This window comes from Pseudochaenichthys georgianus, chromosome 20 (assembly GCF_902827115.2).
Source record: "Pseudochaenichthys georgianus chromosome 20, fPseGeo1.2, whole genome shotgun sequence".
NCBI classification, from domain to species: domain Eukaryota; kingdom Metazoa; phylum Chordata; class Actinopteri; order Perciformes; family Channichthyidae; genus Pseudochaenichthys; species Pseudochaenichthys georgianus.
The window spans coordinates 14,178,697-14,203,814 of NC_047522.1; the positions used below are offsets into that span (position 1 = coordinate 14,178,697).

A 25,118-nucleotide genomic window follows, 5' to 3' on the forward strand; every position below is an offset into this window, starting at 1 on the left:
CAAGCTATTCTTAGACAATATTTAAACTTTTCCTTCAGGCACTAAACATAAGAGACAGCACAAATTACATTATGTTACAAACAAGTTTTATTTGTACAAGATACTCGGAGCCTTGTGAACTTATCCTTAAAACTAGTAGTGTGGAATATTACCTGGTGAACACATCAAAACAATGAACAAAGATGACATAAAAGCAACAACATAAAGTAACCTGCTATGGTCTTAAAACAATGACACTGAAAGTTATTAACACGATTTACATTTAAAATAGATTATTGATGAATATATTAGTATTTTTGAAGCGGTTTTGTATCCCTTAATGATACATTCAGGCGACCCGCCCACCCAGTCTGCTAAGAGCAAGAGAAAACATTACAATGATGAACAGTGCAGCAAAATAAATTGGGTGTTGGCACGGCAGTTGGTGACACATCTACATGAACTTGCTCATCTTGTATTTAATTTATATCACAACACAGCGATCAAAGCCTTTAATAGGGTAAAGCCAAAGCAAATACCACTTTGCTAGTATAATAACCTAATTTAAGAGAAATAATGGTAATACCAAGGTTTAAAACAAGTTTACTTGCTACTCGTAAACTAAGTAATCATTTACAGATATGGCTTTTTTCCTGGCTTTAATGACCAGTGATTGCAAATACCTCAAATGCTTTTTAAAATGTTAACACCTTGAACAGAGAAACTATCAGATTCTGATTTGGGTTTTTGTATTTATAGTGGATCCGATTTTTGGGAAATTTCCACCATGAGATCAAGTGAATTCACAAACCCGCACAACATTCTGATTTTACTACTAGACGCAATTTGTTGACAGCTACTTCAATAAAAACATAATTGTTACTAACTCTAGAGGCTGAAGCCGGACACGGCAATGTGCTGAGCGTTATTTCTTGCCTCAAAGTACGAGGTGTCGGTTTCGTCCTCTGGCTGCGGTATGAAAGGCATCGGCTGGTTTTGCTGGTTGTCCCAGTCCAAGCCCTCAAACAGCGGGTGAGGCTTGAGTTCTGGTGGATGTTCAGAAAAAAAGATGAGAACACTTCCAATATAAATTAGATTATTATTAAGGACATTGAAACTAAAAACAATAGTAGCCTTCAATTATGTAATAATTCCCTGGTTACAGCTGCTTGAAACAGTCTCATCCTTTCTTCTTTTTAAAGACATACATGTTAAACACAAATCAAAAAACCTTAGGACATAGATTAACAGTGTACTATATTATATTACAACATTTTTACTGCAAGGCTCACACTGTGATTCACATGCACTCTCTTATTTTTTTCAGATAGGTTCCCTGAAATCTAAGATCTGAGGACGAACATTGTTTTAAATTATGATTTGAAATATTGTAAAGCTGTTCTCACCCTTTAGACCAGCTCTTTTTGTCATGTCCATGGCTAGGAGAATTTGAATTGCATTTCTTGAGTTTACAGAAAGTTCCTCCTCTTCCTCAGGCCAGAGAATATCTAAAATGATTGAGAGTGTTAAAAGAAGCAACAATTTTGAACAGGAAGGTGGTGACAAAAGCAACTAAAGCATGTCCTTAACATCATATTGTAAACTAAAATGGTTATTTGTTAGGCATGTGGATCATCAAATACAGGCTGTGTGAGAGTTACATATTTGAAAGCATGTTGTGGTTTACGTTAGGATGTTTCTGTAAAATAAATACAAACCCACCTCCGTTGAGGATATTCTGGAAGACCAGGTGAGGGGTATCATCATTGAAAGGTGGCACACCTGTGAGGAACTCAAAAAGACACACACCAAGCGCCCACCAATCCACCATGCAGTCTGGATAGAAGCAAAGAGAAGTCACATTTCATACAGCTGCTGGCTTCAACATGTTTTCCCTTTGATTCAGTTAGAGTGCACCAATTGTACTGCAGTGGTATGAGAAGGGAATAAGTTAGGTTGAGGACAAAAGGATGTTCTGGTATGAACTAATTTTCTTTCAATCACCAACACGTAGCTTAACATATCTGTAATTATCACCCACATCTAACACACATGAATATTGATGTGTGTCTGGGATTGTAGTTGTAACACAGTCTTTTGCAATGAATGAAAGGATTTGAGAATCCTTAACAGCTGATGAATAAATACTGCCACACAGAATCAATCATGTCATAGACTGACGGTTCATGAATCCAAATGTCAGCAATTATGTTACAATGGCATGGTGCGACTGACAGGAAATACTGCCCTTAGCTTGTTTACATTTGAATAAGTAACAGCATATCCAATCAATACGTTATTATTAGATGACAATTTGCAGTGTGATGATTGACAAAAATAAAGCCAGTGATATAGCACATTGAATATATGCCACAATTTGCCCAAATATTAAACCTTGTTCCGTGTAACAATGGCGTTAGCTGAATGTTAAAAGACAATCCCATTTCTTTTAGCCTTTTTAATCACACGTTTTAAATGCTTCCCCCTTGCCTCTGACCAGCCCACAGTTTTTCCAACAATCCCACGGGAAGAAAGAGAACCAGTAGGGGAAGGACAAGGGGGAAGAATCAGCTCATTCACTTTAGCATATTAGCAGGCTGGGTGATCATGCAAGCTTACTTGCACAAACAGAAATATCACTATAAACTTACCACACTGAAAACTTCCTGAAACTCAAACAAGAGTGCTTGTCAAAAAGACTACTAAGTCAACCATCCAATGTCAATACAGTAAGACTGTTTTGGGCTATTTGCGTGTTGCTGTGAGTTTTTTAATTTCCCAATCTTACCATGTGGTTTTCTCAAGAGAAGCTCCGGAGCCAAATAGTCAGGAGTTCCTAAAATGGGTACACCCTCAACAGGCAGTGTCCCCCTCCTGACGCTCTTTGGGGTCCTGAAGGGGGTGTGAGAGGCTGACATGGGCTGAGGAGTCTGATGTGAGAAAATTATTTTAAAAAAATAATTAGAAAGCCTTAAATAAGTAACCTTTGTGTTAGTTCACAATGTATTTTAATACCACCCGACAGGTAAATCACCACAAATCTTAACTCATTTAGCTCATCCCAAAAATGTATCTTTTTTATTTTTACCCAAGATGTGCACAAAAGACTGCAGGTCTTACATTTAGGACAGTGGCGAGTTCTACAACATACCTGACATAGAGAGCTGTTGGAACTGGGTCTTTTCTGCACTGGTGTTGCGTTGCCAGATGCAGAGGGATGGGAAGCAGTTGTGGATACCTCCATAGCATCAACAGAACCGATGCTTAACCGGGACACCCCCGACATGTTGGAGCGGTCGATGGAGCTACAGTAGCTACGGAAAGCGACAATATTTCTCGGCTTGAGGAATGAGGAGGACTTTGTGTCACCATCAAGGAGCCGGTTAAGGAAGGAGCACTCAGATCCTGTCCGGACAAAGTTTCCAAGTTTGGGTGTTCCCATAGCAACAGCAGATGGAGTTTGTGGGAGTGATTCAGCCATGGGTGAATCGTTATGTTCCTCTTGCTCATCAGATGATGCTGAATTGTTGTGTTTGGCAAACTTTCTTGTCTTGAGAGATGCACAGCTTTGCATAGTGAGAGACGTTTCATGCATAGAGCCATCAGAATCAAGGCTCAAGCTCCTGCAAATGTCACTGTTCCCAGTAAGGGGTGATGTGAAAGGCGAGACGTCTTTGGGTCCGTCTTCAAACACGTCCTCTGTTGGCTCCTCTAGTTCACTTAACAGACTTTTAGCGATGGGACTGGAGCGTGTTGGGATCCGCTCTTCATCTAACCCAATCTCCTCAGTGGAGGCCAAGAAGTTACTGATTTGGATGTTGGGAAATGTTCCAGTCAGGCCAGTGTGAGGCCTTGCAGGTTCTTCTGGAATCTTGTAGCATCTCTTATAGGCTGTGTTACTTTTCTTGGCTTGAATCTCCAACGTCTCAGGGCTTCTCTCAATTTCTGAAAATGTCCTCTTTACGGACGAGGCTGATGGACACAAAACATCCAGAACGGGTTTTTTTGTCGGCACACAGTCCTGTTTGGGCCCTTTGGATTCAGAAGGCAACTTCCCCTTCTGTTCGTTGGTGTGTTCATTTTCCTTCTAAATAAAATATAAAAAGAAACGGTCACAATAAGGATGAACCAATGAAGGCATATTTTAATGAATCCCCACATTTCAGCACCAGCTGTATAATACTACAAACATCTAACTGAATAAGCCAAAATATCTGTAACCATTTCAAATTAAATCATAATTTGAAATTAAACAAACTGGTGGTGACAAAAATGTTTGGGAAACCTATGTTTAATAGACTATAAATGACATACAGTAAGGTTAACAATCACTGACCTCATCACACTCCCACATTGGAGAGATGGCCCCTTCAGTGTCGGTGGTGCTGCCTGCACTCATCGTCTCAAACCTCTCCCTGGTCTTCAGCAGGGTGGGGGTCAGATTTTTAGCCAGGTTGTGAGGATTAAACACAACATTGTTGGATCCTATGGAGAAATAACAGATAAAGCAACTGTTAAATTGGATTTTCTTTGCCAAGAGCTCACGAGGTAGGTACCCTTTAACATTCCTTGCATTCCACAATGTTAATGAAAAGGGTGGGAAATAGCCAAGATGTGTGTTTCTTTGATATGTACCATGACATACCTGTTTTCCAAGGGTATCCAGCCAGTAACTGCTGCTCTTTTTTCTTCAGCAAGGGAGAACCAAGAGAGTTTTTTTTTCTTCTAACTTTTCCGCAGGACATTGAACTTGACACAGCAGAGGTGCTGCAGTGACGCTTTCCTTCTGCTGCAGGTGAATTCTGTGTTTGATACAAAATGATAGAGGAATCATTATTGAACTTCAAAGTATTAAGAGCCATTAGAGAATTTCTCCATGCAAAGTCATATTAATCTACTTACAAATCCAAGAGAGCTGATTAAGGAGAGCACTTGACCCGGGGTGCGGAAGTAATCTTGTTTTGGTTTAGTCAAGGATGGAGTAGTAAGGATATCCAAAATACTCAGCTCTGAAAAGATTAAATAAAAAAGGAAATATCAATACCATTACACTTGGTGATCAATTTGTTCAAATGCTAATTGAATGGGACTACATACCTCTGTCAAGCTTGACTTTAGAAAGGCCGAAGTCTGTCAGCTTAACATGTCCTGTGTTAGATATAAGCATGTTGTCGGGCTTCAAGTCCCTAAAAAGTTGTAAATCAGGTAAGTGTCCAAGTCATACAACAAATCTTATCAAAAGACTACTCACTCAGTGTTATTAACATTAAACAATACATAAAGAAATCGCATCACAGTACCTGTGGATTATACCATGACGGTGGAGGTAGTCCAAAGCCAATGCAACCTCTGAAATGTATTTTACAGACGTATCCTGGTCGAAATACCCATAATGGAGTAGCAGAGATTTGACATCTCCACCAATGAGATATTCCATGACCTGAAAGCAACATAAAAAGAAAGCATTATTTTAGGCACTCACTATTAATGTGTTTTTGCAAGTGTCATTATTTTTGCCTTTGGGTGTTACCAGAAAGATCTTGGTGGCAGTCTGAAAGGAGTAGTACAGTTGAACCACGAAGGGGCTTTTGCTCAAAGCAAGTGCAGCTCTCTCTGCCTTCATCTGGCCCGTCATATTTTTAACAACCATATCTGCTTTCTTCATCACCTAAAGAGAACAATAACAATTACTATTAAAACATTTAAATAAATAAGTCTCTTTTTGATTATTCAAATCGTTGACAACCAAACCAACTAACCTTTATGGCATATAATCGCGGATTTGACTTCTTCCGAGCAAGGTAAACCTTGCCAAAAGCACCGCGGCTGATTGGCTTCAACACGATGAAATCCTCGATTGAAGTCGGTTTAGCTTTATACACCACTTTCTCATTGGTACTGGAATCCTGCTTTCCTTCTACGTCCATTTTCCAAATGAAGACTCAAGCTGTGTGCCTCCAACAGTCAGCTAGCTCGTAGTAAACACTTACATATCAAGAAAAACAACATCAGGTTTGTTTTGAAATTTTGAATTCACTGCTCTTTCGCGGGGTCCTCGGATGTCCGTTCAATTTAGTTGTACAGGTTACTGCCTATATGTAAAGCATGACATGTTATTGACATGTTATTGATATGACTGTAAAGACGTATTATTTATTAACTCTTTCTGCTAAATTGCTAAACGTTTAACATTTTCTGAAAATAAGATACCTAACGGAACGATAATAATTGAATTTTGATCAGGCAGTAACGAATGTGTGTGAACAACACAGAGAGAATACAAAATACAAATATTTAATGACATTCTAGTCTAATTTATGTACCTATAATATGCAAATAAAGTTATATTTTTCTCATTTACAGTTTATTTCAGATAACATTGCGGTTTGAGGTCCACATTGGGGTCCACACCAATGACGCAAGCTGCACCCGGTAGTAATTCAACTTGACGTAATATTGTAGTCCAGTCAACTGACCTCAGATGCCGAAGAATCCATTTGCTGTTTTTAGCTAAGCTGCTGAAAGTTGTGTAACAAGTAAAAACAAAAGGACACTGCTTCTGGGAGGACTCGCTTATTTAAGTTGTTTAGAGGGCCTCCCCCTACACGTCAAATCCCGAAATCCTATTTGTGAATTGTCACTCTGCAAATATGTTTTCACTCTCAGCGTCGTTTCAGCCCCAGCAGGTAAGCCGTGGATAGCATTGTATTTTAGCTAGCTAATGTGTGCTATTCTGTCAACGTATTGCTAACTTAATGTCATTAAGCTATCAAGTCAGTGTTGCCTGTACAGGATTTTCCTGGGATGTATAGGAATAAGAAACGGGGTCTGTCGGTTTTTATGTCCTGTGTTCTGTGACGTTCAATGACAACCTAGCTCAGCTAATGTTAGCATTAACAAAGCGACGGTCATAATCAGCCTCTGCTTATGTCACGCTGTATGCGTACGTGCAGTTTTGCTTATCACTGTACCGTCTTATATGTATGGAAAGTGCTAGGTTGTAATAAAGTCGAAGGGTGCTAACTTCATTTTCAAACAGTTGAGGTTATATAACTGTCACACATCTGACGTAGGTGAGCCATACTGCTCTGTGTTTGGCAACGAGCAGTGTGGAGTCAGCCTTAATAACACTGATGTAATTGACCTGACCCAATGGAAGTTTCACAACTAAATCTAGCAAAGCTTTAAACATCAACTTATATTTGTGTTTGGCCTATATTTTTTCTCTGTTTATGTATTTGCCAGATGATAGTGCCCCTCAGCCAGCTCATCAATGCCCTCCACTCGCTGAAGACCTCAGCCACAGCTTCAATACAGACCCTGCAACAAGGCTTCATTCCAGAGCACAGTTCATATCTGAAAGAGGTGAGATGGGCATCACAGATTAAAGATATGATTCCCTGAAGGGACTGTGCATAATCATCAATGACTTTTGTCTGAACTTGTATGTTTTTACACATATGTATTTCATTTTACTTAGTTGGTAACCCTGAACCAGACATACAAATAATACTGAACATTGTCTATGTTGGATAAACTGTAGTAAACACTAGATCTTTAGCTATTAACACCCTGCAATCACCTTTTGTGAGTGGGAAAGAACCCTCTTTTCTGGAGATTTACACTTTGATTAAACACATCAACCACAGTGAATCTCTCATCGTTGGACTTTAAATATTGTTTGAATCATTTATCCCAAAGGTTTCCCTACAGAAAAAAACATAGAAAAACAAGGTGAAGCAGTGATGTGGAAAGATAGTCGTCCTGCGTCCCTGACAAACTGAAAGGACGCTGTTAACACACCATCAAAATGTACTGCAGGCATACCCTATTTATTACCTTATAGTCAGAGGGTTGTTTACCTATATGTGTTTTTCTACTAGTACCTGCAACCTTGATCGTCTATTTAATGTTCAAAACATTTTTTTAATTCCTAAGTCATGACGTATGTCTAACTTGCGTTCATTTCTGTCTCTAAACAATGATTGTGATACTAAGTAATGTTTAAAGATGTCGCCAAACCTACGTAATGATGGTATTAAGAAAATAACCTTCTTTTGCTTCCCCGTATTTACAGCCCAGTGTGAGTCTGAGGGACCTCGGCCTGTCGGAGATCAGGGGAAGTCAGCTGGATGAGCTGCTCAGCAGGTTGCTGCCTATTCCCGCACCAGAAGAACCTCCCGTTGTCCCCTCAGCATGGAGGTCGAGCCACGTTTCTGCAGACAGCTTCTTTCAAAACAAACATGGTAAGCAGCTCAGAGCGATGATTGTTTTCTAAGAATATCGTACTTTATGGAAAGGTTTCGTATCTCAAAAATGTGTAACTCAAGAAACAAATTTGTCAATAAATCTTTAAATATGAACAACCCTTTGTTTACTTTTTGTCTGACAGGGTTCTCACACAGGACGTTGGGGGTCTTTGGCTCCCCAATATTCCACAGACAGCACCACAGTCCTTTAAAAGCAGCTTGCTCAGAGCTACAATTCTTGCCTGGTAAGAAACTGACTTTAAATACGTAACCTGCGGTGTGAAAGTTATCAATGTGCATGAATGAGTTGACATTTTAAGGGTAGTGTTTAATGTGGCTTTCAATATGTCTCTATTTTTAGTATTGGTCCAGAGTCGGGGCTTCAAGACTTTTAGACCAAGGACCAGGCGAACAGAGTCTAGTTATGACGGTCCCGTGGAATCTGAGCCCTACACACCAGCTTTCATGAAGGTAAGCCAATACGGGGCAGATTTGGAAGTTTAATAAGCCACATGTTCTTTTCCCAACCAACTATTTTCCTGTTTGCCTTACAGGGATTGCTTCAGCGGGAAAAAGGACCAGAATCACTGGACGAAGTGCTGAAGCAGAAGAACCTTCCAGAGAACCAGCAGGAAGCTTTCAAGACGGGTTTCAGTGAGGGCTTCATGAGATCTCAGGCCTTCACTCAGAGAACACAAGGCAGGTGGCTCACGTACTTAGCTATCAGGCACTACACTTGTAAATAACAAAGATAGGCAACCTTGTATAATATTAAGATAACACCACATTTCCTTTGAGTGGCAGTGCTGAGTTAAGTTGCAGGGAGACCTTATGATTTATATAAACATTGTATAAGTGTCTTTGCTCTGTTTACAGAATCGCTGAGGAGAACCAGGTTGATCCTTTTGGCCCTGCTTCTCATTGGGATTTATGGCTTGTCGAGATCCCCGTTTCTCTCGGGTAAAGGCTCCTTTTCTGATGCTGGTTTGTTTCAGTTCTTATTCTCTCCTATGCTTACACTCAAAACCCTACATGCACACTGTAAATTAGGGCTGCTCAATTAATCGTCTTTTAATCGTGATTACGATTATGGCTTGCAACGATTACGAAAACAACGTAATCGAAATAAAACGATTCTTTTTTTGTTAATACTTTTTTTTTTTTAATAATATTTATTTATTTTTTTTCAGTTGAATTATACTTAAAGTTCAGGGTAATCAACTGTTAAAAATATACTGTTCAAAAACATTTTCTCCAATAAATGGATGTTTTCAAAGTCAAAGAATAATCGCATTTAATAATCGCAATTACAATTATTGACCCAAATAATCGAGATTATGATTTTTGCCATAATCGAGCAGCCCTACTGTGAATACAACACTTCTTGTTCATCTCACAAAAGATGGAATGGAATAGTTTCACTTGAGCCTATTTTAATCTTAAATACGTTCAAAATTGTCCCTATTTTAAGTTAATACCTTAGAGTATAGCTAATAAGAGATAGCATTCCTCCTTTAGTTTGCATGTAGGGTTGGACTTATGATTCTGGAATAATACATGTCAAAAGGAGCGTAGATTTGCACCATAAATGTGTGGCAGTTGGCATATTGTCGTTCATTGTAAATAACTGTAAATACACTGTAAATAAAGGGAGTGTTTTTTCCGGTGTTACTGTTCTAACCAGTTGTTTGTTTGTTTTCACACAGTGAGGTTCCGCACCACATCTGGTCTTGACTCTGCAGTCGACCCCGTCCAGGTGAAGAATGTGACATTTGAACATGTCAAAGGAGTGGAGGAGGCCAAGAATGAATTACAAGAAGTTGTGGAGTTTCTCAAGAACCCACAGAAGTTCACCGTTCTGGGTGGAAAGCTGCCGAAAGGTATTTTAAAATGTCTCCAGATCTTTCATTTCCTCATTTTTTGTTGTCCAGGAAATGAGTGCACAGTGTGGCAATAGGTCTTATTTAGTTGACATGCTGTTATTTAAAACGGATTATCCCTCTGTTCTCCTCTCAGGGATCCTCCTTATTGGTCCTCCAGGCACCGGAAAGACTCTGTTAGCGCGCGCTATCGCTGGGGAGGCTGATGTTCCTTTCTACTACGCCTCCGGGTCCGAGTTTGATGAGATGTTTGTGGGGGTCGGTGCAAGTCGTATCAGGAACCTCTTCAGTAAGTTTGCTGGATTTGGAGATAATGGACGAGTATCCAGTTCCAGAGGAACTTATCGAATCAAACTCCAATCTGTCTTTGTGGTTTGCAGAAGAGGCAAAAGCAAATGCTCCCTGTGTCATCTTCATCGATGAGTTGGACAGCGTTGGAGGGAAGAGGGTCGAGTCTCCGATGCATCCTTATTCTAGACAAACCATCAACCAGCTGCTGGCTGAAATGGATGGGTCAGTTTTCTGCCTTTGACATTAAACAGACTTGGTGTGAAAAAATGTTTTGCATTTTGAACTCTTAATGTGTTTTATTGTACAGGTTCAAACCAAATGAAGGTGTGATCGTTGTTGGCGCTACAAACTTTGCAGAAGCTTTGGATAGGTATGTTTACAATTCATTGTTTCACATAAGCTCTAATTTGCCTTAAGCTTATTTAAAATTGAAATTAGGGATCACTCTACTATGTTTATTAACTAATATTTCTTTCCTGCTTCCCAGCGCTCTGATAAGGCCAGGAAGATTTGACATGCAGGTGACGGTCCCTCGCCCCGATGTGAAAGGACGCACGGAAATTCTCAACTGGTACTTCTCCAAGATCAAAGTGGACCCTGGTAGGTCTTAATGTTAAATGTTACGGTACTTTCTTTAAATGAATATCCCAGCAATCAAATCTCTCAGGATATTTTTCTTACTGCACTCTTTATTTGTCATCCTTATAAATGTGTTGGCAATTCAGAAACTAATTGAAATTGGAAACTTTTTTTTTTTACGAACCAACATTCTTTTTTCAACCAATACCAGCAAAGAAAAGTGGCAACTTCTCTTATATTCAGGGTTCCCACGGGTGCTGGAAATCCTTGAAAATGCTTGAAATTGGTGTTTTCAAGGTTTGAAAAGTGCTTGAATTTTGGGAATGGTGCTTCAATTAGGGATAAAGTGCTTTCAATTGTGATTTAGATTAAAAGAAAAGAAAAAAGTAGGAGCGAGCTTAATTGCTTCGCTTTTACATAAAACAGCTCCGCTGCGGCCTTCCCGCGCAATGCGCGTGCCCTGCAAGTGTTTTTGTTACGTGTGACCTGGGCATTCTGATGAGTGATAGATGACTGTGTGCCAGGAGGTTGCTGTTTCAACGAGCGTTGGCTAGCAGAAGACAAATACAGACGAGGGTCAAGCCCACGAGTAGCCTCCTGCAAAGTTTGCAACAAATAACGATGCGAGAGTCTGTGCTGATGAGCCACATGAAAGGTACGCCGCAGTAGAGCATTTTAGATTAGGCTAACGTTGCATGTTACGTTTGTTTAAGCTAACGTTAGCGAGCTGAATAGCGAACTCGATGAGGGATAATAATAATTGCAGGGGACAATCATTTCAGAGGAGCGTACCTATGTTAATATGTGCGTTACAGTCGCCATCCTGTGGTGTTCAGAGGATGAAGCACTCACTGTTGTAATTCAACCCAGTGTCACGGCATTTCGTTTTATAGTCACAAAATATAATCTATTGATTCGACGGGGGGGGTGGTGGTGTGTGTGTGTGTGTGTGTGTGTGTGTGTGTGTGTGTGTGTGTGTGTGTGTGTGGGAAACACTCACAAGAAACACCGGCTGTTGTTATGCCTGTAGTTAAATTACTCCGTTCTCCGCTTGTAATTATGCTGTCACAAGCTTCAAAGTTGTATTTATCATCTGAATTGGCCGAAACAAGTTTAATATTCTGAAAGCCAATACTTTGTTTATTTGAAAACAGATGAAAACAAACTGTGCTCTGAGCCCCATTTCTTTTCTTCACAGACGGCAAAAAAAGCCCGACATTATACGATTTGAAATAAAAACAATAATCGTGGCTTGATATTGAGTAAGAACATGTGTTTATGATCCCCACAGCTTCCGGTCTTCCAAGACCCGACTGGACAAAAAGAAGCAGGCACAAAACACACTACCAATAGAAATGCATTGTTTTTTAAATCGTTGTGACTATATTTTAGTATGTTGTTATAAATTATAAACTGAGGATTTGACCGGGTCGCTATGGTTGATACTTTTAGAAACAGACTTTTATATACAAATCTTGAAGTATTATACAAGTAAAACTGCATTTTGCTTTAATCCCATGTAATTGTAGAATGAACACAGTCTTCCTTTCCTTCCTCGACGAAAAAGCGTTTATAAATGTGCTATATAAATAAAACTTGATTTGATTTGCTTCCTTTAAAGATGTATAAGTCAGGTGTCTTTCGTAGTCAAAATTACCTACAACTCATTGTACACATTTGTAAATATTATTTTCCACTTACCATTGTGAGTCTATTTTGATGCAGCTGCGCGTGATTTTGTGGCTACAATTCAGGCTAATACGCTACCAGAGGTGGAATAAGTACTCAGATGTTGTACTTGAGTAAAAGTAGAAGTACCAGAGTGTAGGAATACTCTGTTACAGTAAAAGTCCTGCATTCAAAATGTTCCTCAAGTGAAAGTAGAAAAGTATTCTCATCAAAATCTAGTTAAAGTAGAGACAGTAAAAGTAGTCGTTGTGCAGATTGGTCCATTTCAGAATAATATATATGATCTGTTTTATAATGATTGATCATGAAAGTGTTCTCAAAGCTGGTGAAGGTGCAGCTAGTCTGAATGACTTTGTATACTGCAGGGTAGCTGGTGGATTTACTCCAGGTGGAACTAAAGTCTGATTCAACACTTGATTAGATTTCACATCATTCATCCAGATCTGTGAAGTAACTAAAGGGATTAAATACATGTAGTGGAGTAAAAGTACACCATTTTCCTCTGACTTATGTTTACTGCCAACCTAAAAGTACCTCCAAAAATAGTAATCAATAATGTATTGAAAAGTTATTTGGCTGATTATTTTATATTGGCTCAGCCAGGTTATATGAGATGCCCAGTCTACTTACAGATGGGTCACTCATTTTGAAATATTAAACTTAGTTTTCTTTTCTTTAATTTGTCATCCTCAAGTAGAATGCTATCACGAAACACACATTTGGTTGTTTATAGCATAAAGAACACCTGATTTAATGTGAGGTAGGGAAATAATCATTTGAGTATAAGTATGTGTATATAAATATGTAATTTACAACAGCTGTAAGATGCGTGAAAAGCTTGAAAAGTGCTTGAATTTGACTTTGGAAAAGGTGTAAGAACCCTGGATGTTATTGACAAACCCTGCACATTTTGCAAGGCATTCAGAGCGGTACACCTGTGAGAATACCTCTGTTTTCAATTTCTATGAAGGACACCATTGTCTCTTGAACACTGATCACCTTTTTATAAAGAAGGCATTTCCTATTGTGTTGCTCTGTTCCAGCCGTGGAAGCGGAAATCATTGCCAGGGGGACCGTGGGATTCACCGGGGCCGAGCTGGAGAACCTGGTGAACCAGGCCGCCCTGAAGGCAGCCGTGGACGAGAAAGAGATGGTCACAATGATAGATCTGGAGTTCGCTAAGGACAAGATCCTCATGGGTGAGTACACACAGGGTTTAAATCTCCTCTGGAACCCTGACATCCCATGAGACAGATTACATCGACTCGAACTAAGATAGGAAAAATATAGAAAAGCTGAATGGAATTTTTGTAATCCTTTTTAAAACCAGGCCCTGAGAGGAGGAGTGTTGACATTGACAAGAAGAATAAGACCATCACAGCCTACCATGAGTCCGGCCATGCTATCGTAGCCTATTACACCAAAGATGCAATGCCCATCAATAAAGCCACCATCATGCCCAGAGGCCCAACTCTTGGCCATGTAAGCTCTTCCAATATACCTAATACCTAATAAGTGCTGTTTGTGTCTCATTAAAGCTAAACATAGTGTCTTTGTCTCTGTCCTTTAGGTGTCCATGCTCCCAGAGGATGACCGCTGGAGTGAGACCAGAGCCCAGCTGCTGGCTCAGATGGATGTGAGCATGGGGGGCCGAGTAGCAGAGGAGCTCATCTTCGGAGATGACAACATCACTACTGGTGCGGGAGAGATACGTTTCGTTGATGCCTGGGTGTTATGTGCAATCAGCATCAGAAATTATGTTTAAGAGAATATGTTTCAACCACACTGTAACCACAATATGTATATAGTTTCTTAATACAGTCTGTGTGAACTCAAATGTACCTCGACAGATCGGTATTATAATAATAAATTCAGAATTTCATTTTTAGCAATTTGTATTTTAGCTGTGATGAAACAGTCTTTTTTTATAATTTGACATCCAGTACCTCATTGCCATATTATAGTTAATGTCTGATTATATTATCTGTGTGCTGTGTTACTACACAATAGTTTGATTATTTGTATCTTTATGTGCATTTTAGGAGCCTCCAGTGACTTTGATGGAGCGACCAAAATAGCCAAAATGATGGTGACCAGGTTCGGCATGAGTGACAAGGTAACAGTTTAATTTGTTTGGTTGATTAGGGCACATTTTAATACTTCACATTAACATAAATGACAAAAAGAAATACTCAATAGTGCTGTTTTGTGGATTTTATTGCTTTGGTTCTTGAAGTGTTTTTATAGTGTATATATACAATAAAGCGAGAGCGCAAATTTCAATTTTTATTCTGAAGATGTTGAGTCCAGCTGTTCTTCAGAGACCGGGAGAATGGTTTATTGTTACGTTACAATGAAAACCTTCAGTCCTCTTGACACTGGAACATATAATTACTCCTAAAGCAAAAGAAGTCTATCATTCTGGAGTCCTGGGCAAAAGCTTTGCAGCGTATAATGATGCATGAGGAAGTCTATTGTTCTTTCGTCTCAAGGAAGTCATTTGTGTTTTTGTTGCAGCTTGGGGTGATGACCTACAAGGACGTGACCAAGCAGAGCCCCGAGACACAAGCAGCCATCGAACAGGAAGTCAGGGTTTTACTGCTTGTGAGTTTTCTACAGCATTGACTTTATTTGTCAGATATGTTTAATAATTGATCTGTTTCTTAATCCATTTCTTTTTCACCTATCTTCCTATTCGATCCAGGACTCTTACGCACGTGCTAAATCCCTCCTGAAGACGTACAGTGAGGAGCACAAGAAGCTAGCGGACGCCCTGCTAGCACATGAGACTCTGGATGCCAAAGAGATCAAGATGTTGCTTGAGGACAAATCACTAGACCTCCCGATACCTCAGTAGATATTTTAGAATCTTGTATTGTGTATATATGAAGCTGTTTCACCCCTTATACATTTTTATTTTATCTTCATTTCTCTTGCTTTTCCTGTAGAGAAGACTTTTGGTTTCACAGCCATTTTTTAAGAAATCACAGGTTTCGTCAAGGGCTTATTGTCCTCGACAAAAGACAAAAGGCATAATTTTATACAAATTTGGTAACATTACGAGGTTATAGAGCAAATTAAGTTGACATGGTGCGATGAATGCTTTCTTGTATGTCTACGTCTCAAATACATTTGTACAGACAAGTCAACACCATAGAACCTTAAAAGACCTCAATCTAGAATGTACCGAGGTACAGTTGATTCTGCTGTTCATAATAGAGTTCAATCTCTAGATTATGTCTTTCAGTCGCATCTATTTTGTTTGTTCATATTTATTTAAGTGCCCAAAAGTTGTGTTCTCTTTTTCTGAAATTAGTATTAGTCCCTTGTGTGATTCTAAGCTCACGTGTAGCTGATATATGAGGGGAACTGTGTATATATACTGTCAGCGTGTAAAAGGATTGCCTTTGTGCTTCTGTTTGTTCTTTTAGACAAAGGCTTCCTTGAAGCTCAAATAAAGGTTACCCTTACTCATGAAATTGGTGTTCAGTACATGACTCAAGTGATGACAAATGTGTAACTGTTTCTATTTGTAATAGTCTTTAGCATTCCTTTGAAGATAAATAACTCCAATACATATTATTTTTAATATGGGTACATTATTTGGTACAATATTATTTGGTCACTTATTTAAAACACAATTGATTCCTAATGTTTAAATGTTTTTTTTTAACCCTCTGCTTTTGTAACTACAGCATATTTAAAATAGTTTTTTTTTATGAACTGAATTCCATTGTTGAAATGGACACACACATCAAGTAAACATGGGACATTTTGGATTTGGTTCAATGGATGCAGAGCAACACAGAAACATAGGGCTGGATAGTTCATTCAACAGCATGGCTTCTGTAGAAACATTCCTAAATGGATGAAGAGAAATGGGAGGCTTGATTTTGATTGAAGATTCTGATTCATACTTATGTAAATGTCATATCATTTAAATGTATCTGCAAATGATTCCTCTTTCTCATCATGGGGGTGCCAAACACTTTCAGGATAAGGCTCCAACATAACAAAATGTCCAACAAATGAAGGCAAATATTTTCGGAATCAGAAGCGGTTTTATTAACAAGTAGGTTTGGTATGTGTGGTGCATACAAAGAAAGAAAGAAAAATATGTAGCAAAATAAAATGGACTCTTATAAAGGCTTTTTACAAGAACTATTTGAAGACTTATAACAAATTAACAATATTTGCATATGACAAATACTATATAGCCTACTGTATGTAAAGTGGAGAGCTGTGCTGATTTGAAAGAGGTAGTGTGGAGAAGACATTTGCAAAGGAATAACAATTGAAAAATTAGCAAGATAATGTTTGCGTGATGTGCGTTAGTGTAATGCATAACGTTTTACTAAGTTTTATTATACCAGTTGTATTATAATAATTACTGTTGCATTTGTCAATAGACTTTGGTTAATAAGTATGCAAATATCTGCAGATTATGTGTTCAGCCAATTAGTTGTAAATACAAATAATATCATTCTTATATATTTTAAAGCAAACGTTTGTCTTTTTGTAATAGATCTCTCAATAGAGAAAGAATGCTCTCTTGTGTTCTTAATGTCTTTTAATACCTGATGCCTTAATCAGGTTGTCTTAATGATTCTTTGTTAAGGAACATCTTTGAGGCTAAAAGGTTACTATATTTCCTTTGAGATGCTATGTGATCACAGGTTTCTTTGGAAATGACCACTTAAAGGACTTAAATGTTACACTGAGCTCTTTTGTTAAACTGCAAACAAGAAAAACAATGTATTCACTACTCCCTTTGAATGATCTTAAGTTACAATTAGTGTATTTAGTTCCAGGTGAAGTCAAGTGAGGCGCAACAAGGCAGGGCATTGTTGCGCCCCCCTTTTCATTGGCACACTGTTTATAAAGAGTTAGAGGAACAGCAGCACTAGCTCTGCCAAAGAAAGAGCAGCCAGGACTGCACATTAAGCTTCACTATGGAGCAGCTTGAAGCTTCTCTTTGGGTTTTTGAATAAAGCAACCATGTCCGCAGAGCCACCTTTCTGCCATACCAGAGGAATAATGGAGGACGCAAATGATGACATAGCGGTTATCGGGATTGGATGCAATTTCCCTGGAGGTATGACTGAAGTATTTTGAATTTCTCTGCGTTTCTTTTCGAGGTTGTCCAAAGGTTAATTCTTGAATTGTGGTACATTCTATTTTAGGTGAAGGTTTGGACAATTTCTGGAAGGTTCTGTTGGAGGGAAAGAACTGCGTTGTGGACATTCCACCAGAGAGATTTGACACCACCTTTTGGTATGATGCTGATGAGAGCAAACCCGGAAAGACACAAACAACCAAAGCAGCTCTAATGGAAGGGTAAGCATTTTCTGGCAAAATCAAATGTTAATCCCCACATTTTAAAACATGTGGATAAATCTGCTATTTTATATTTCAGGTTCAATGAGTTTGATCACAGGTTTTTTGGCATTACTGAAGTAGAGGCTGATTTCATGGACCCTCAGCAGAAACTCCTTCTGCAGTGTACATACAGGGCATTAGAAGATGCGGGTATAGCTATGGAAAGCATCAGCGGAACCAGAACTGGAGTGTACATGGGTACTACTATCTTTCACATACATAAATCAAAAAGTCAAATCATATTGTTATGATAAACACACTGACATTTTGTGTTTGAATGGTATTGCAGGTCTAATGAACAGGGATTACGAAATACTCCAAAGTAACAGTCCAACTACGATTAATCACTACAACGGCACTGGTACAGCCATGAGTGTGGCGGCCAATAGAATATCCTTCACCTTTAATCTCACCGGCCCTTCATTTGCCGTTGACAGTGCCTGTTCTTCATCTTTGGTGGTGCTTCATTTAGCCTGCCAGGCTATAAAGCAAGGTATGTGGTTAATATTTTTCCCATACAAATGTCATTCCTAAAAGCAATGCATCACATTCAAATGTTTCATATTTTATTTCACTCTCTTTTTCAACTAGGAGACTGCGAGATGGCTCTGTGTGGAGGAGTCAGCTGTATATTAGAACCAAGAGTGTTTGTTGCTCTCAGCAAGGCAAAGATGATCTCACCTGAGGGGACCAGCAAACCTTTCTCTAGCAGAGCAGATGGCTACGGTAGAGGGGAGGGCTGTGGTGTAGTTCTCCTGAAGCCGCTGAAAAAGGTAAGATTTTGACAGTAATTTCATACTATTAACACACTTCAAACAGAAGGGGAAATAGATAGTCTGCTAATAATATCACTTTCTCTACAAAGGCCATAAAAGACTGCAACAGAATATGGGGTATCATCAGCAAAACAGCAGTCAACCAAGATGGACACTCTGTTACTCCGATTACCAAACCATCCATGACACAACAAGAGGAACTCCTGCGCAACATCTACTCAGAGTCTGACCTTGCAAATGTCCAGTACATAGAGGCACATGGGACTGGAACCCCAGTTGGAGATCCAACAGAAGCAGGAAGCATCTCAAATGTCATTGCTAAAGCCAAACCTCCTGGTTCAGAGACGCTGTGGATTGGCTCTGTCAAGGGCAACATTGGACATACAGAATCTGCAGCTGGAGTGGCCGGACTGATAAAGGTACTTTTAATGATGAAGCATGCAACCATTGTTCCGTCAGTTTTCTACTCAGAAGACAATGCCAGTCTAGATGTAAAAGCTCTTGGTATAAAAATTCCAACCAAAGCTGAACAATGGGAGACAAAGGGGTCATTAGAAAGGGTAGCTGGGATCAACAGCTTTGGATTTGGAGGCACAAATGCACATGTGATTGTAAGAGAGCACAGACAGACCAGCCTAGACAATCAGATCCCACAAAGCTGTACAAATCTCTTTGTAACATCCGCAGCCTGTGATAAATCATTTATTCTGTCTGTCACTGACACCTACCAGAGGCTTTGCAATGATCAAACTGTTGACTTACAGGCCCTGTGCTACACTTCCGCATGTGGAAGGAGTCATTCTAGGCACAAATATAGAAGAGCCTTCCCAACATCTTCCCTCTCAGAGTTAAAACATCAGCTGACATCTGTGTTGAAAGCAAAGGTTGAATCAATAAGTCCTGACATCAAGCTGGTCTTTGTGTTTTGTGGAAATGGCGTTGCCTACAGGGGTATGTGCAAACAGCTCCTAACAGACGTTCCTGTTTTCAGAGATAAGGTCAGAGAAGTGGAGAATCTCTTTCAGAGTCATAAAAACATCAGCATCAGTCAATGGCTTTCTGGTGAATATGATAATAATCATTTCAGCAGGCCAAATGCTGTCCAGCCTCTTATTTTTGCAGTTCAGGTTGGAATTGCAGCCCTCCTAAACCACTGGGGTATCAAACCAGACGCTGTGCTTGGACACTCTGTTGGTGAAGTTGCTGCTGCTCACTGTTCTGGTCTTTTGTCTCTTGAGGATGCTGTGAAAGTGTTGCACCACCGCAGTACGCTCCAGAATAAGGTCACAGGGGGGAAAATGCTTGTTGTCAGTAATGTGGCTGTAGAAAAGGTATTAAAAACCCTTCCGGAATTTGCTGGTCAAATTTGTGTTGCGGCGCTCAACAGCCCCCAATCCTGCACTCTGTCAGGAGATGCAGATGCTATAGCCATCCTTCATGAGAAGCTGAAGATTATGTTTGCAGAGAAAAATCTCTTCCTCCATGAACTAGATGTACCAGCAGCATACCATAGTCATATGATGGATCCCATACTTGATGACATTGAGACAAGTATTAATCCCTTGTATGCCAAAGACAAGGAGTGCAAACTTTTTTCAACGGTGACTGGTAACTGTTATTCAGATGGTGACTTTACAACAGGCAGCTACTGGGCAAAGAACATTAGGGAACCTGTTTTATTTGAACAAGCTCTGCACGCTGTCACCAAAGACAAGCACTCAAGGACAAATGTGGTCTTTGTGGAGATTGGACCCCGTAGGGTACTCCAAAGGAACATATATGAAACTTTGGGAAATAACACCATAGTTCTTCCCTCAGTCCAACCAGAGAAAGATTACAACACAATCTTGTCTACCGTGGCCAAACTCTTTGAACTAGGCAACAGTGTAGATTGGCATCAGCTGTACAGGGGTTATGAAACATTGCCCACAGAGTTTCCAGTCTACCAGTTTGTCAACACAACAAAGGAATTGCATTTTGAAGCTGTGATAAAAGGTAATGAAACATCTGCATTTCCCCCTCACATGCTCATATCCCCAATAAAGCAGGATAACAAAGAGTACATATGCAACCTCTCTTTAGAGACTGCACCATATCTTTGGGAGCATAAAAACAATGGTGTTCCGATTGTTCCAGGCGCATTCTTTGTCGAACTGGCTTATGCCTCAGCGATGGCGAGTTTAAGGCCAAAGAAACCTGTATCTCTGCTCCAGCTCAGTGTAAGATTTGAGAACCTGTTTGCACTAAGCTCAAACTCTCATCAGTTGAAAGTGACTCTGGAACCTGGTGAGAATGGAGCTTCATTTAAAATACATTCTCCTGTCGCAACACATTCCTCTGGAACGTACAGATGTATAGATGGCCAAACGCAGTTAGAAGAACCAACCATTTGTCTTGACATGATCTACCAAAGGTGCACATTGGTCATGAAGAAAAAAGAGATGTATTCTATTCTATCTCAAGCAGGATTTGAATATGGCAATATCTTTGAACAGCTTGATGATGTGCATTTCGGAGAAGATTTCAAGGAAGCTGTGACAGCTATTCAAGTCCCAAAGGAACTTCTAGAACACCTTCATGACTATTTCATCCACCCTGTGCTATTGGACTATTTCTTGCAAATGACTGCTGTGGTAGCTATCGGAAGGCTAACAGCCAAGCAAGGATTTCCCTCAGCAATCAGTAGTGTAGCCATATCAGCACCACTACAGGAGAATATGTTCATGTACTTGCGAGCCACTCAAGAGACTCCAGGTTTCCTTGATGTGTCTGGTGGCTTTTCCAACACAGATGGTCATGTACTTGTGGAACTTATAGGGGTGAGGATCTCATTTTTGGGCAATTGCTCAAATGGTCTTCAGTCATGTTTTTTCCACAATGAAATGACCTCAATTACTGACAAGGAAGACTTGCAAAATTCAAAAATGAAAGCAATAGTTTTTGAAGACAAACTTGGCATTGCTAAAGGACTAAGGCCATACTTACACCCAGAGTCCGCAGTTGTTGAAAGCGGTGAGCATTGGATGGCAGATCAAATTCGAAAGTTAGTGTTGGACTCACTTAAAAGCAATGTGGATTTGGAAAATGTTCTCTTCCTTTGGGGTGTAGATGATCTCAGTCACTTGTCACCTGAGAAGATGCTAGACCGCTTGGTGACTTGCTGTGAGCTATTTCGCCAGATTGTTTTAGTCTTGAAAGAGAGCAAACGCTCTTTCACTGTCCGAGTCATAACCAACAGGTCAACAGAAATGACTGTGGACCATGTCAGTCCTGGTTTTGTGCTGTCTGGTATGACAAGGTCTTGTGCAGCAGAGATTGCAGGCCTCTCTTTTCAACTGATTGATCTTGCTTCTGTGACCGGTGAAGACATTCAAATGCTGGTTTGTGTAATCAACACCTGCCAATATCACGAGGTCATGATCAGCAATGGACATGCATCAATAACGAGAATTGTAAGGACCCCCATGAGAGAGGAGGTTTTATGTGAAGGAGATCAGCGGTCAGGAAATGAGGACGACTTTGTTCTTCAGACAACTGATCCATACAGGATGGCTTACTTGTCTGCAGTCCCCTATGACACGAATGCAAGTCCTATCCAAGAGAAATCTGTTGAGATTCAGCTGACCACTTTATGTGCTCATTCATCAGATTACTTTCCCGTCACCACTTCACATTTGAACTTTGGCAAGACAATTTATTGGAACAAGCACACATCACTGAATCACAAGCTTCTGGCTTTAGATTTCAGTGGAATTGTCACAGCTGTTGGGAAAAATGTATATAATCTAAGAGTCGGAGATCATATTGCTTCCTGTTATCCAGTTGCTGCCACCGCAAAGATCATAATTCCTCAAGCCGTGTGCTACAGCACCAAAAAAGTCCCCATTTTGAAAGAGACTCCATGTGTGTCTTACTTCATACTGGCCTGGGAGATCTTGCAGAGAATGCTGTCCAAGGTAGAACAACAGCACAGAAAGCTGATCATTATCTCCTCCAACTCTGCCTCTGCTCTGATGAAAGTGTTGGCTTTGTCAGCAAACAGGTCGGGCTGGAATGTTTCCTCTCTTCCACACTTCAGAGGACAATCCCTGCATTTTGATCGGAGTCATGCATTTGTATTTCTTCCCCCCTTTGATCACTCTTGGCAGGGGATGCATGACAGTGGTAATCGCGATAGACACATTGTTTTTGTATGCAACAATCACATGTCCTCACTCACAGCGAACAGGTTTGCAATGCAGAGTGAGCACATTCATGTGCATACACTTAATGTGGCTAATGTTCTTCAAAGAGCCAATCTGCAAGAACAAAACAGGAATATCTCCAATTGGCTAATGTCATTAGGTTTTGATTCATTATCTTTACCTTTGAAAAGGGAGACCTTTCAACTATCACGCACGAACAAGCATCAGACTGATGCAGATGATGAGTCCTACTTTACAACAAAGACGGTGCAGCAAGTTGTTCTAGACCAAACAGAATCACACTGTCCAGTGTCTGATATCCCTTTCCTTCCAATGTCTGGAAAACTGTTTAAACAGAGCTGTGTTTATATTGTCACCGGAGGGCTCTCTGGTTTGGGACTTGAGACCGTAAAGTTCATTGCCCATAATGCTGGAGGTTGTATTGCAACGCTGTCCAGAAGTGCTCTGACTGATGAAATTAAGTTTGAAATGGAAGTTCTCCAGAGAAGATATGGGGTGACAATAATGAATGTCCAATGTGATGTTTCTGTGTCGACGCAGGTCTTGCACGCAATCTCAATGATTAAAAAAAGATTCCACTCTTGTCCAATCAAAGGAGTGTTTCACAGTGCTGCGGTGTTACATGATGCGTTGATCGAAAACCTTGATGAGTCCCTCTTCCGAAAAGTGCTGCAGCCCAAAGTGTGTGGGGCTCTAAACCTGCATTATGCAACACTTCACAACAAACTCGATTTCTTTGTGTGCTACTCCTCCATCTCTTCATTTATTGGCAATGCCTCACAATGTAACTACGCTGCAGCCAATTCTTTCCTCGACAGTTTCTGTCATTATCGGAGAAACCTTGGACTTGCTGGACAGTCCATCAACTGGGGTCCTTTGAACCTGGGTCTCTTGTTGAACAAGGACAATTTCCAACAGTTTCTGGAGGAAAAGGGGATGATGGTCATGGATGTGTGTTACGTTCAAAAGGCACTTGAAACATGTCTTGTGATGAACAGACCACAACAAGTCATATGTAAGTTCAACTTTAAAAATCTTCACATTCATGTGCTTTCACAAAATGCCTCTCTCCGAGAGCGGCTGTCAGCTTTAGTGGAAATGGAGTTTAAGGATTATCTCAATAATGAGCCTAGGGTTCAGCATTTGTCTTCGCCACACGAAAGTGTCAGAAGAATTGTAAGTGACATCAACAATGTTAGTGTGGATGAGCTGGATGATGACTCAACTCTGTGTGGGCTGGGCATTGACTCAATGTTGGCCATGACTCTTCAGAACAAGATTTTCCAAGAAACAGGTATAAATGTACCTTTGGTTAAAATACTGGACCCCAACAGTACACTGGCCACCTTGGCAGGTATTGTAATGAATGGATAATGTCCCCTAAAAAAAATGGGTGGGAAAAGCATTTGCAGACATGAGAAAATTATTGGACTGCATTTATTCCAAGGACGGCTGTGTTTCAGTGCTCTGGTTTTACTCTTATGGGAGTGATACAGTTACAATTATTTCGATAGTCTTGTAACCCTAAAATAATTATTGTATATGTTATATTAGTACTACATACTGATTTTTTTTTACTTTAACAGATCTGTACAATATCTGTAATCATCCAAATGTGCTGTGGTTGGAGTTCCTGGATATGTAAACAACACATTTTATGTAAAAGTCAAAATGTTTTTTTTTCTACTGGCAAATTTGTTAGTGTAGCAAAAGCTTGATATAGCTCATAACCATGAAAACCACTGTCATTGTCACTGCACTTTTTAGATTTTGTTCTTCACTATTATTGTGTCTTGTTTGCTTTGTGATTTTAAATAATGAGTGTTGGCCTAACATATGTACCATGGGGACACAATGTTCAAAAATAAAATGTCTTGGCTTTGAAATGGGTTTTTGAATCTTCACATGTTTAATTTGTATTTTCTAAGATGTGTAATCACTAAAGAAGGGCTACTGCAATTGTGAACAAATAAAATAGGACTTCATGATCCAATTTGGAGCCAGTCCCTGTCAGTTGTGTAATATTGTTATTGTGTAATCTGCTTAAAGAGTATTTGTTTAAAAAAAAATGTGCATAGAAAATTGTCATTT

At 39.8% G+C, this 25,118-nt stretch overlaps 3 protein-coding genes across 4 annotated transcripts; 2 read left to right on the top strand and 1 right to left on the bottom strand.

Moving 5' to 3' along the window:
• Positions 1-84: 84 nt before the first annotated feature.
• Positions 85-6,029, bottom strand: mastl (microtubule associated serine/threonine kinase-like). The gene is made up of 12 exons (XM_034108301.1): positions 5,739-6,029; positions 5,510-5,647; positions 5,280-5,419; positions 5,077-5,165; positions 4,882-4,988; positions 4,625-4,781; positions 4,316-4,464; positions 3,131-4,066; positions 2,768-2,909; positions 1,702-1,815; positions 1,386-1,487; positions 85-1,025 (listed from the first exon to the last, which is right to left on the bottom strand). Exons 1-12 carry the CDS (start codon positions 5,904-5,906, stop codon positions 868-870), a joined length of 2,400 nt encoding a protein of 799 aa, XP_033964192.1. The 5' UTR covers positions 5,907-6,029; the 3' UTR covers positions 85-867.
• A 409-nt stretch (positions 6,030-6,438) lies between these two features.
• On the top strand, positions 6,439-16,146 carry LOC117465776 (ATP-dependent zinc metalloprotease YME1L1-like). 2 transcript variants are annotated; one of them, XM_034108790.1, is made up of 18 exons: positions 6,439-6,665; positions 7,225-7,344; positions 8,057-8,225; positions 8,372-8,473; positions 8,590-8,699; positions 8,783-8,927; positions 9,105-9,212; positions 9,935-10,108; positions 10,245-10,397; positions 10,489-10,621; positions 10,707-10,769; positions 10,887-10,999; positions 13,711-13,866; positions 13,998-14,149; positions 14,238-14,364; positions 14,710-14,783; positions 15,185-15,271; positions 15,372-16,146. In XM_034108790.1, exons 1-18 carry the CDS (start codon positions 6,630-6,632, stop codon positions 15,522-15,524), a joined length of 2,175 nt encoding a protein of 724 aa, XP_033964681.1. In that variant the 5' UTR covers positions 6,439-6,629; the 3' UTR covers positions 15,525-16,146. The 2 variants fall into 2 exon arrangements, with proteins under 2 accessions (XP_033964681.1, XP_033964682.1); XM_034108791.1 differs by having other exon boundaries at positions 9,105-9,188.
• A 1,558-nt stretch (positions 16,147-17,704) lies between these two features.
• Positions 17,705-24,401, top strand: pks1 (polyketide synthase 1). Its single transcript, XM_034109182.1, has 6 exons — positions 17,705-17,762; positions 17,851-18,004; positions 18,084-18,244; positions 18,336-18,539; positions 18,638-18,819; positions 18,912-24,401. Exons 1-6 carry the CDS (start codon positions 17,705-17,707, stop codon positions 24,399-24,401), a joined length of 6,249 nt encoding a protein of 2,082 aa, XP_033965073.1.
• Positions 24,402-25,118: the final 717 nt, after the last annotated feature.